The sequence below is a fragment of the Lynx rufus genome, unplaced genomic scaffold (assembly GCF_022079265.1).
Source record: "Lynx rufus isolate CCGP_SWC_20201006 ecotype Redwood Valley unplaced genomic scaffold, mLynRuf1.p SCAF_8, whole genome shotgun sequence".
NCBI classification, from domain to species: Eukaryota; Metazoa; Chordata; class Mammalia; order Carnivora; family Felidae; genus Lynx; species Lynx rufus.
This window is the reverse complement of record NW_025814896.1, coordinates 101,534,361-101,547,653: the sequence shown is the minus strand read 5'-3', so window position 1 is coordinate 101,547,653 and position 13,293 is coordinate 101,534,361. Positions and strand designations below refer to the sequence as shown.

The 13,293-nt window shown below is 37.7% G+C and overlaps 1 protein-coding gene across 5 annotated transcripts in view; it reads left to right on the top strand.

Annotated features, from left to right (window-relative positions):
• The window catches only part of LOC124504093 (E3 ubiquitin-protein ligase RNF103), a 114,930-nt gene that overhangs the window by 14,885 nt on the left and 86,752 nt on the right, over window positions 1–13,293 (top strand). For 3 of the 5 annotated variants that reach the window (XM_047069407.1, XM_047069409.1, XM_047069408.1), the window contains one exon: window positions 4,851–6,866. The exons of 1 other annotated variant lie outside the window; for it this stretch is intronic. In XM_047069407.1, coding sequence (XP_046925363.1) covers window positions 4,851–6,426 — 1,576 coding nt within the window. In that variant the 3' untranslated portion in view covers window positions 6,427–6,866. Of the gene's footprint in view, window positions 1–4,850; window positions 6,867–13,293 lie in introns of those variants that run through there. One more of the 5 variants, XM_047069413.1, reaches the window with a different exon arrangement.

Sequence of the window (13,293 nt, the reverse complement as noted above, 5' to 3'; positions counted from 1 at the left end):
TTGTATATTTTCCTCTAAATTTTTCATCTTTAAATAATCTCACCTCTTTGGGCCCCTGGTTGGCTCAGTCAGTTGAGTGTCTGACTCTTGATTTCAGCTCAGGTCATGGTCTCATAGTTTGTGGGTTTGAGCCCTGCATCGGACTCTGCACTGAAAGCACAGAGCCTGCTTGGGATTCTCTGTGTCCTTCTCTCTTTGCCCCTGCCCCACTCCTTTTCTCTTTCTCTCTCAAAATAAGTAAACTTTAAAAGAATTAAAAAAAAAAAAAATCTCACCTCTTATTTATGGTGGAACAGATCATTTTTGAGCAAATTTTGCTTTCTTTGTTGGTTCCAGCTATTATTTTTTGTTATTAAAAAAGCACTTTTACTTCATCTTCAGTTTCATCACAAAATGAAGGTCTTGATGCATAGTTACTTACATTAGTTTTGATATTATCATATTCATGTTAACTTTTATTGGGAAAATCTTACAACTGGAGTAAGAACTATTGACATAAAAGCTGTGCTTAGGGTTGTTTTTTTCTTTTTTTGAGGATTTTGGAGATCTAGAAAAACAAAATGGGGAAATACAGAAATGTGTGTTCAGAGTGTCAATGTCGGGTGGGGCACTGGGGTGGCTCAGTTGGTTAAGCGTCCAGCTCTTGGTTTTGGCTCAGCTCATGATCTCACGGTTTGTGAATTCGAGCCCTGCATTGGGCTCTCTGCTGTCAGTGCAGAGCCCACTTCAGATCCTCTGTCCCCCTCTCTCTTGGCCCCTCCCCTGCTCATTCTGTCTCCCTCTCTTTCAAAATAAATAAATAACCAACAACAACATAAAGAATGTCAATGCAGGGTATAACTGGGCAGGAAATAGTGTTATTTAGCAAGTGTTTTAATCATATGTTGGATAATTGAGTCATCTTAATTTCAGATTTTTATAAACACTAAACTCTCTACTCCATGTTTATTTTGCTTTGTTTACCGGAGTTTTTTCTCCGGTGTGGCTTCTAGGGCAGCCTCCGATGTGCTGGTCCCATTGCACAGCAGTACTTTCCTGACCTGGTTAGCTCCTCTTAAGAACGTTCAGGACCACCACCTCTGGGAAGCACCTGACTCTGCCCGTGGCAGCAATTTTAATTTCTTGCCCTGTTTGCCTGGCCCTAATACCTCTCATTCCTCAATCAAGCAATATAGGATAGAGGGCTAAAAAGCCTTCTGTTAGGTCTGTTCTCTTTTCCGTTTTTTTTAAAAATGTTTAAATGGGTTTATAATGTTTAATATTTTAGATGTTTTTTAAATGTTTATTTACTTATTTTGAGAGAGAGACAGAGAGGGAGGGGCACTGTTAGTGCAGAGCCCAGCGCAGGGCTGGATCTCACAAACTGTGAGATCATGACCTGAGCCAAAATCAGGAGTCCGATGCTCAACCCACTGAGCCACCCAGGTGCCCCTTTTCTTTTCCTTTCTTTTCCTTTTCTTTCCTTTCCCTTTTCCTTCTAAAGTAGAAAACAAGGTGGGGTGTGTCTTTGGGCGGCTGGAAAGATGGGGGATAGTAAAGAGCAGATGGAGAACATTGGAATTGCAAGAGCTGAGTGGCAAACAGGGATCAGGAGGACCTATGGTGAGAGTAGAAGGGCAGGGGGCCTGTGGAATAAGCAGAGAAGGGAAAATAAAGGGGAGATTGGACAGTGAACCTGGAAGACCAGGGAGGGCAATGACTTTGTCTGAAGAAACCACATTATGTAAACAAATAATAATGTTCCTTTAAAAAAAATATTTTTTTAATGTTTGAGACAGAGACAGAGCGCGAGTGGGAGAGGGGCAGAGAGAGAAGGAGACACAGAATCTGAAATAGGCTCCAGGCTCTGAGCTCTTAGCACAGAACCTGATGCGGGGTTTGAACCCACGAACCGCGAGATCATGACCTGAGCTGGAGTTGAACACTTAACTGACTGAGCTACCCAGGCACCCCACTAACGTTTCTTTTTAAGTACACATCCCACGCAAGAAACTGGAGTAGCAAACTCACTGTTTTCTATCATTTTTAATCTTCAGATTCTCTAAGAGATCTCAAAAGGTTTACTTTAAGAACTAGAAGTTATTTTCATGGTATTGTCATTGAATTTATTTGAATTTTTAAAAAAGTGTTTTTTTGAATTGGCAGTAAAAGTTTTTATATCAGTATAAGGTAATGTAAAATTATTTTTAAAAATATGTATATTAGTCTTTATTTCTGTTTAGCAGTAGAATTTTAAAATTGATATGATATACTTTTGTTTATTAGACTTCTTCAGACCAGTGTTTAGGTAAACATAAGTAGCCTGGTGTTTATAAGTATTAGAGTTTTAGGGCACCTAGGTGGCTCAGTCAGTTAAGCCACCGACTTCAGTTCAGGTCATAATCTCACGGTTTGTGGGTTTGAGTCCCGCATCAGGCTCTGTACTGACAGCTCAGAGACTGGAGCCTGCTTCAGATTCTGTGTCTCACTTCTCTGGCCCTTTCCCATTCATGCTCTCCCTTCTCTGCCCCTTCCCCACTCATGCTCTGTCTCTCTGTCTCTCAGAAATGAATAAGCATTTAAAAATTTAAAAAAAATAAGTATTAGAGGTTTTTTTTTTAAAGTCAGGAAAACCTGATTGAATTCAAAAGATATATGATGACCATATGACATTTTCTTTTCCTTGGTACTCTTAGATTCTATCTGGAAAGATAAACCTTAAAGCTGTCACTTAATTCTGAACTGAAAGCGCAGAATACATTTGTTTTCTTACATGAAGAAATGTGTACACTAAGACTTTGACTGTTTTGCACAATAAGGTTTTCTGTCACAAAAATTGTCATTTAATTTATGGCACTAAGAAGCCAATATTCCCTGAGGTAGTTATAGAAAGATAGAAAGGATGACCAAGAGCAGAAATGTGTCATCACAAGTATCATATGAAATTTAAGAATTAAAGCTACTTAAAGCTTTTTAAGATGTAAATAAGGCTATTACCTATTTGACTTGTTGCTTTTGGGAGTAGAGGGAAAAAATAGAATTCATGTCAATGAATTACTTGCATTATACAAATACAGTGTTAAGGGATAGAAGATATTTTCTTTGTAGGAATTCATAATTCTCAATCCATTTCACTGAAAGCAATGTTGATATTGGGGCACCTGGGTAGCTCAGTTGGTTAATCGGCTGACGTCAGTTTGAGCCCTGCATCGGACTCTGCGTTGACAGTGCAGAGGCTGCTTGGGATTCTCTCTCTCTTCCTCTCTCTCTGCCCTCCTCTCTTTTCTCTCAAAATAAACTTTAAAAAAAAAAAAAAAAGAAAAAACCAATATTGACATTAATGGAATCTATTTGTTAAGGAAGTATATCAACCCAACAAGAAGCTGAATTGGGGTCTGTGATTCTGAGTCACCCAGATAGTTTCTCAGAGTCATTACTTAACCTTGTCTTTATGACATAACATGCTGTCTTCACTTACCTTAGGTTATATCACAAAATTCCTGAGATACAATTAATTGTATTGTCATCATGAAACTTTATGACATGTCGAGACTTTCAGTCTGATCATGTAAATGTGTAGTGTGCTTGTTTAAATAAAATGTAATCCATGCTTACTAAGTAAAGCATAACACTTATGATTTTTATATCAGTATTTAGAATAGCAAAATAAGAAATTGAGTATTTATAACCATCCAATTACAAATCTAAAATGAACAAATTATCTGCATGGTAGATTTTTCTTTTTTCCAACCTTATTGAGGTAAATTTACATATCATAAAATTCCACATGGTAGGTTTTTAGAAAATACTATTTTTAAAAAAGGAAAATGTTTCACTTATAATCTCTACACTGTCCTACAACAGCTGTTTTTATTTTCCAGCATTTCCTTTCATTCCTCATCTAGTTTTTTAGGGAGAGAGTGATGTCACAAATAGTATAGCAAGAACTTGTCCATTTCCAAAGGATTGGAGTCATGACCACACTGGATAAATCTAAACAAGTGATTTAATTTTAGTTAAATTCTTCTGTGTGTACTCATCCTTGGACCGAATCTCTTCTTAATCTGAAAACATAACTTTGTTTCATCTGTATTAAATGCTCATCCTCATGATTTTCATTAAAGAGATGAGAGAATACAAAAAAGTATGGGACTTGGTCTTTCCTAGGTGAGTTTTCGTATGGATTACTTTGTAGCAGTGCCTGTGTGGGGCAGGTATTGGTGAGGGCTTGGGTTAATACATGGGCACAGCATGGCTCCTCCCCTCAAGCATCTTGCATTCGAGTCAGGGACTTGGCATGTAGGGTAACCTAGTCTTTCTCTGCCCATGTGAATCTAACCACCTTCAAGACCTCGTTCAATTCCCAAACCTTTCATGAAATCTTCACCAACTCAAACTCTCCTTATTCCTTTTTTTTGAACTTTTACATTATTTAGTAATTGAATATATATAGGTTTATACTTCTATTTTGTTTCCTTACTAGTATTTTCAATTTTCTGTGAGCAGGAATTATTTTCCTATTATCTTTAGATCCTATAAGCACATAATACAGTAGTAGGTACATAATAGATGCTGAAGTATTTTCTGATTTCCCTGACTAAAGGCTATTCTTCAAAAGACTAGAAATACAGAGATATGAAGCAAAAACAAACAAGCACAATAACAACAAAAAGAGAGCTTGCTTTTGTTCTTGTACAACTGCCAGGTATTGGCACTACTTTGATTATTTGGAGGTTATTTGGTTTGGGGGAAAGAGTATCTTTCAGGTGCTAAAGAAATTTGTTAGGGGGAAACAAAGTGCACAACAGTGAAGATGAGCAAGCTAGCTGATCTACCAGCCTAGTTGTTACTTCTGGTTTGCTCTCTTACAGATACTGCAGGAGAAGAGGCTGGTTGCGATCTACACTCATTATGTCTGTCCCACAAACGAGCACTTCTAAAGGGAAAGTCATGCTTAAAGAATATAGCGGACGCAAGATTGAAGTGGAGCACATTTTTAAGTGGATAACTGCTCATGCAGCTTCTCGGATCAAAACCATTTATAATGCTGAACATTTGAAAGAAGAATGGAATAAAAGCGATCAATATTGGGTAAAAATATACCTATTTGCAAACCTTGACCAACCCCCAGCTTTCTTCTCTGCACTAAGTATAAAGTTTACCGGAAGAGTGGAGTTTATTTTTGTTAATGTGGAAAATTGGGACAACAAGAGTTTTATGACAGATATTGGTGTATATAACATGCCATCATACATTCTTAGAACTCCTGAAGGAATTTACAGATATGGAAATCACACAGGTGAATTTATATCCCTTCAGGCCATGGATTCATTTTTGCGCTCATTACAACCTGAAGTAAATGATCTGTTTGTTTTGAGCTTGGTTCTAGTTAATCTTATGGCTTGGATGGACTTATTTATCACACAAGGAGCAACCATAAAGCGATTTGTGGTTCTCATAAGCACTTTAGGGACATACAACTCTCTGTTAATTATTTCCTGGCTACCTGTGTTGGGCTTTTTACAGCTCCCTTACTTAGATAGCTTTTATGAATATAGCTTAAAATTGTTGCGATATTCTAATACAACCACACTGGCTTCATGGGTAAGGGCAGACTGGATGTTCTATTCTTCCCACCCGGCCCTATTTCTCAGTACGTACCTTGGACATGGTTTACTAATTGATTACTTTGAGAAGAAGAGACGGCGCAACAGCAACAATGATGAAGTCAATGCCAATAACTTAGAATGGTTATCAAGTCTGTGGGACTGGTACACCAGCTACCTCTTCCACCCGATTGCTTCTTTTCAGAACTTTCCTATAGAATCTGATTGGGACGAAGACCCTGACTTATTCTTGGAGCGGTTAGCTTTCCCTGACCTTTGGCTTCACCCTCTGATACCAACTGATTACATTAAAAATTTGCCAATGTGGCGATTTAAATGTCTTGGAGTCCAGTCTGAAGAGGAAATGTCGGAGGGTTCTCAAGATATTGAAAATGACTCAGACAGCGAGAGCACAGACACTTTTAGCAGTGAAAAGGAAGTATTTGAAGATAAACAAAGCATAGTTCACAATTCTCCAGGAAGAGCAAGTCACTGTGATGCTGAGGCTTGTTCATGTGCCAATAAATATTGTCAGACCAGCCCATACGAAAAGAAGGGGAGGTCATATGGATTATATAATGCTAATGAAGATATGGAACCTGATTGGTTAACTTGGCCTGCTGATATGCTGCACTGTACTGAATGTGTTGTTTGCCTAGAGAATTTTGAAAACGGATGTTTGCTAATGGGGTTGCCTTGTGGTCATGTGTTCCATCAGAATTGCATTGTGATGTGGTTGGCTGGGGGCCGACACTGTTGCCCTGTTTGCCGGTGGCCTTCTTATAAAAAAAAGCAGCCGTATGCACAACACCAGCCCTTGTCAAATGATGTCCCATCTTAACCATGTGCAATTTGTCCTTTATAAGCTTTGAGTATCTTACAGCTTGCCTTTTTAATGTTAGTCACAATGTTTTTGTGGTTTGAAGTTTAGTTTAATGTTAGTGCAGTGACAGGAAATACACATTATGCTAATGTTGATGACAATTATTTGGTTGCCTTGTGTGTCAATTGAATGCATACTTAATTGTAAAAATTTTTATTTACAACATTGGAAATTCAGAAGTTAATGTTTTTTGTAAGCACAAAAGAAGTATGATAGAAATTTATCCTAGCAAGACTTTACAAGGTAGGATCAAATCCTAATGGAATTGAGGCAGTTTCTTATCCTAAATGTTTCCTCCCTTTTTACAATCTCTGTCCAGCACCTCTTGATTAAATAATGTATGCTCTGAGACATGAAATTAAAACGGACCTATGAAATAAATTATTTTAAAACCAGAAGATTACAGCTTTTCCAATGTTAAATTGTTTTTAGTGAGGTGGTTGAATGTTATAGGTGTTTTGCTGGTTTGTTCATTTCACAGGTAAGTGATCCTAGATTCATGAGGAAAAACAAAAATAAATTATGTTGCTGACACTAGCCAGAGGTCATGTTAGTCAGCCTCTTAGCTTGGTTAGCTTTGATGGGAAGGGATTTCATGGTGGGCTTTTTTTTAAGTATTAAGTCATTTATGAGAAGTATATTCGTCTAAGTAAAATCAACTATAACATATTAGTCACACATTGATTACTTTGTTTTTCCTGACTTTTATTTTGAAAAATGTCAAAACTGCAGAAAAACTGGTAGCAGTACAATGAACATCTGTTTCTCTAATTCACCAACTGTATGTATTTTGTTACCTTTGCTTTATCTTCTCTATATGTATTTATCTTTTTTTCTTTCTTCTTTTCTGGTTTGTTTTTGTTTTTTACTGATCCCTTTGGAAATAAATTTTAGCCATCCTGATGCCTCTTTACCACTGGATGTATCACCATGTATCTTCTAAGAACAAGGACTTTTTTTTTTTTTTTGCATAACCACAATACTATGATTACACCGAATAGATTTATTCACGTTGATTCAGTAATATTTAACATACAATCCCTACTTCCCACTTGCTCCCCAAATATCCTTTATATCTTTAGATGTTTTTGTTTTGTTTTTATTGTGAACTTAGCCACAGTTCATGTGCTGGGTTTGGAGTCCTTCCTTTCATTCTTTTCTAGCAGTTCTCTGCCCTTTTTTTTTTTTTTTCCCCCTTGTAAATCTTTTCTGATACATTTTGGAAGAGAACAGGCTAGTTAACTTATAGAATGTCCTACATTCTGAAATTCTCTGAGTGTTTCCTCACGATAAGATTTAAATTAAACAATATTGCCTGGATGATATGTACCTCCCATTTGTATAACATTGGGAGTCACATGATACCAGTTTGTCCCATCATTGGTGAAGCTAAATTTGGTTAAAGTCATAGCTGTCTTCTGTTTCCATCATAAAATACTTTTTCATTTAAGATGGAACCTGTGAGGCTATGTGAATATCCCAAGGGTTTGGTGTCTTTTTTGTTTGTAATTTTAATTCCAGTATAGTTAGCATACAGCGTTATATTAGTAAGCCAACAGTTTTTAACATTCACTGATGGTTATTAATCTGAGTCAGTTATTGAATAGGAGTTGTAACATGGGGATTTTCTAATTGCACCCTTCATTCTACATTTTTTAGCTCACATTTTTTGTGAAGAACAGCTTTCCATTTTTCTTTCTGTCATACTTTGAATATTACTGGACTCACAGTTTCTTTTTATATTCGGTGTGTTAAAGTTCATTATTCTTTGTGGCGTCCAAATCATCCCAAATTTGATAAGGGAGAGCCCCCTTCTAGGCTAATTCCATTCTGTGCTATTGATATGTCCCTTTCATTTTTTTTTTTTTTTTTATATATGAAGTTTATTGACAAATTGGTTTCCATACAACACCCAGTGCTCATCCCAAAAGGTGCCCTCCTCAATACCCATCACCCACCCACCCCTCCCTCCCACCCCCCATCAACCCTCAGTTTGTTCTCAGTTTTCAACAGTCTCTTATGCTTTGGCTCTCTCCCTTTCAATCTTGAAACGGTTGCTTTTTGACACAAGGCATTCCAGGCTCACTTTGTATTTTTTCTGGCCCAGCACTGTGATCATGTCTGAGTTTCATAGTGCACTTTTAAAATCTTTCTTGACTGTCCCACCCCACATGGTAACAAAATGCAATTTTTTCATTCTGAATTATTGCTTGGTTACTAGCAGAAGCCTTCTTCCCCCCCCCCCACCCCCACCTTCCCCCACTGCCTTCATGGTAGACTTGAGCCTTATTTTCATACATCAATGAAAATAGTAAGGACCGGCTATTACTGGGGTGCCTGGGTGGCTCAGTTGGCTGAGCATCTGGTTCTTGGTTTCAGCTCAGGTCATGATCTCATGGTTCATGAGTTTGAGCCCCACTCGGACTCTGTGCTGACAGTGCAGAGGTTGCTTGGAATTCTCTCTCTTCTCTTTCCCCCCACCCCCACCTTCTCTCTCTCTCAAATAAAAATTGTAAGGACCAGCTGTTAGTATTTGAGAGCTCTTTTAAGTTTTTAAATAAAAAATGCAAAAACTGCTCCTTGTGTTATTTTCCTTTTGAAAAAAAGTAATCACATTGTTGTAAATGTTAGTGTTTCCCAGAGTTCTGCGACTGGTCCACTGCTCTTTTCTTTCATGTTTTCAGTGGTTGTCCCCAGTCTACGTGTCCAGGCAAAGTCCCCTCCCCAGATCTGCAGTTTTTTGTACAGCCATCTGCTGAACAGGTTCTCCTGGGTGCTTCTTAGTGCTTAGTAAGTAAAACAGCTTTTCATTCTGTCCCCTACCCCCCACACCCCAGTCATTCTCTTAGGGTCCTGATTTCAGTTAATGGGTCATAGACATATAATATTGTCACCTTATGAAATGTACACAAAAGTGTAGACATTTTAAAAGACAATTAAAATTTCTCCAGCATCCCAGGGCACACCATACTTTGGAGAATACTACCCTAGATGATAAAATAATCTCCTTAAAACCAGTTTTCAAGGCCCTTCATAATCTTCCTGGCTGACTTCTTGGACACATCAGACTCTGGCCTGCTTGTCTCTCCAGGCCCATGCTCTAGTTTTTCTCAGCTTGGTGCTTTGCTCTCCCTTCTGCCTAGTGTTCTCACCCCTTCTTCTCTGCTTTGTCTGGCTAGATCCCATTTTTTCCAGAAATTCTACACCCTCCTACCCATCTTTTCCTTCTCCACCAGGTTTATAAAGAGACAAAGATATCTTTACAGTGAAAACTCAGGCAGCTGTCCTCTTACTCAAATGATCAAACTTATCATCACCAACAATGGAGCAAACTGATATGTGCCCTTCTAATCTTAGTGATAGCTTGCCATTCCTGATACGTACATGTTCTTATATCCTACTGATACCTCACACATTTCTGTCGTATTTAGCTGTATTATATTAAAACTATGCATGTTTTTTTTGTGTGAATTTGTAGTAGGAATTGTGCATTATTCACCTAAATATCCACAGTGCAGGGCATAATATAGACATTTTGCGTATTAGACATGCCATAAAAATAATACAATAAAGTTGGGGAGGAAATCATTGCCAGAGGTTCAGATCTCCAGGGAAAGCTTGACTCATCCCTTAAATGTTAAGCACAGCAAATAATGTTTTTGTCAGTTTCCTGGAGGTGGAGAATTGAAAGACATATTCAAGGTTGACAGACTCTAGACTTGAACTGTGTTTAAAAAGAAAATATGGGGGCGCCTGGGTGGCGCAGTCGGTTAAGCGTCCGACTTCAGCCAGGTCACGATCTTGCGGTCTGTGAGTTCGAGCCCCGCGTCGGGCTCTGGGCTGATGGCTCAGAGCCTGGAGCCTGTTTCCGATTCTGTGTCTCCCTCTCTCTCTGCCCCTCGCCCGTTCATGCTCTGTCTCTCTCTGTCCCAAAAATAAATAAACGTTGAAAAAAAAAATTTAAAAAAAAAAATAAAAAATAAAATAAAAAGAAAATATGGATTCACAGAACAACCTATTGAATTTAATGAACTAAAGATTCCAAGTATGTGGGCTTTGTAGTTACTGAACTCTGGAGTTAACTGCAATAGTAGGACACATGATTGTGTTCTGCTCAAATGTTTTTCTACTGTCTCTCATTTTTTTGTGTCTTTCTTTAAGGATAATATCCCTGAGGACAGGTGTAATGCTATAATCTACTGTTATATCCTTACAGTATTAGACCCAGAGTTGATATACAGTAAGTAATTATTGGCTTGAATTTTAAAAATCTATGTTAATTTTATCCTTTACCAAACTTTTTACCACCCATCTAGTATTGGTAGAAAAGATAAAAGAAATTATATTTTTAGTACCCATTAGTAGGGACAAAGATAATCGATACTTATGGTCTGCTCCAAGACAAAGATCTTAATTTTTTTTTTTTTTTTGTAGTCACAACCTCTTTTCAGCTCTTCTTTAGATTATTTGGGAATCTTTCTCCTTGCTCCCATGTTTTCCCCCTGGGCCATTTTATTGTTACTTAAAACTCTACCCAAGGGATAAAAGATGGCAGAAGTAAATAAGTGTTGGGTCCTTTTTGCTATTGGATTTGATTAAAATTTAGAGAAGAAAAAACAAATTCAATTGTGAAAATGACATTTTGAATCATCTGTGTTTTAATCATTCTATTCTTGTTCTCATTGCTTCTCTGCCTTTTGGCTAAGATCAAGTGTATTCTTGTTCTTGGTGCCAAATTTTAAGTATACTGATTAATGATTAATTTAGGCAATCTCTTTACTTGATCTTTTGTACCATCTTCTCACCCAAAGTTTTTATTGTTTCATATGTAATAGATCATTTTACTGCCTAATATCCCTGTGCAATAGGTAGAACAGAAGGAATCCCCACTTAATAGTCAATCGAGTTAAAGATGTGACTCAGCAAAGGACACAGCTTTCAAATTTGAATTGTCTTTAGGGCCCAGTGAAACAGTTTGAGTGGGAGTGGTGAGGGCAACAGTGTGCTTGCTCCAACTAAAGGTATTTAAATATTGTTTTTAAAGATTGCATCAGCCAGTCGAAGCTGGTGGTGGCTTCTTTATAACCTCTGGATGAGATTCTATCTTGTTCAGGGCTCTTTCTACCACATTTTTACTTAGAAATAAGTGCATTTGTGGAAAAGACAATAGGAAACTGTCTTTTGTCAAAATTATATTCTCCTTCATGCCGATGCTAAATTGCATACTTGTTACTGTCAAATTCACTTAGTTTATGGGCATGATGGGTAATAAGCTCTTTATGTTCTATGTTAAATGGTGCTTGAATATTCTTATTTACAGTCTGTTTTAAAATTCACTCTTAGTATTGACACTGCCTAACTGACTTGATAACATATTTATCAAATAAGAACAAATATAAGCTTAAAAGTAGACCGGTACCTGGGGTACCTGGGTGGCTCAGACAGTTATGCGTCCAACTTTGGCTCAGGTCATGATCTCACAGTTCCATAAATTCAAGCCCTGCCTCGGGCTCTCTGCTGTCAGTGCAGAGCCCACTTAGGATCCTCTGTCTCCCTCCTTCCCTGCCACTCCCCTGCTTGCACGCATGTGTACGCTCCCTATCAAAAATAAATAAACATTTAAAAAAAAGAGGGGTGCCTGGGTGGCTCAGTCGGTTAAGCGTCTGACTTCGGCTCAGGTCATGATCTCGTGGTTCCTGGGTTCGCGCCCCATAATGGGCCCTGTGCTGACAGCTCAGAGCCTGGACCCTGCTTCCATTTCTGCGTCTCCCTGTCTCTCTGCCCTCCCCTCGCTCTCTCTCTCTCTCTCTCTCTCTCAAAAATAAACCTTAAAAAAAAAAAAAAAGTAGCCACCCAAACATGTCAAAGTTCAGGTACTACCTGTTTTCTTTTTTGTTTGTTTGTTCATTTTAAAATTTATATTTCCCAACTTTATTGAGATAAAATTGACATATATCATGGTGTAAGTTTAAAGTGTATGACGTACACTTGACTTGATAAATTTATACGTTGCAGTATGATTACCAGGGTAGCATTAGCTAACACCTCCAACACATCCCATAATTACTTATTTGTAATAAGAACATTTAAGATCTACTCTCTTCGCAACTTTCAAGTATATAAATACAATATTTTAAACTATAATCACAATGCTATGCATTAGATCCCAAAAACTTACTCATCTTCTAACTGGAAGTTTTCTGTTTCTATGAGTTTGGCTTTTTGCTGTTGAGTTTGTTGTAGATTCCACATGTAAGTGATATCATATAGTTTTTGTCTTTGACTTATTTCACTTAGCATAATACCCTTAAGACGCATCCATGTTGTCACTAATGTCAAGATTTCCTCGTTTGTCGTGACTGAATAATATTCCGTTGTATAGATGTGGTATGTACATATGGTAGTATATATACCACATCTTTATCCACATATCTGTCGATGGACAGTGTTCTCTTAGAAGCATCTACTGAATGAATGAGGAGTCATACACAGATTCTTACTCAGAATTTATTCTTGCTTCACATAGAACTCAAATGAGCTTAGTAATTTAGCCTCCCAGTCTATAGGGTAGAAGCTATGCATATAGAGACTTTGAAGTAGGGAGTGGAATCTGATAGAGGCAGGGCAGGCAAGGAAGTCATAGTTACAGTAGTTTTGATAGTAAGAGTTAAATGTAAAAGACCCAAACAAAAAACAGTAGTTTGTGCCAGAAGTATAGTGTCAAATAATTTCCCGAGAGAATATCAGTATCTTGCCAAGAATGATCCTGTGTTATCCAAAAAAACGTTTTATCAGTACCATTTGCACAAGAAGTCAGGAAAATTC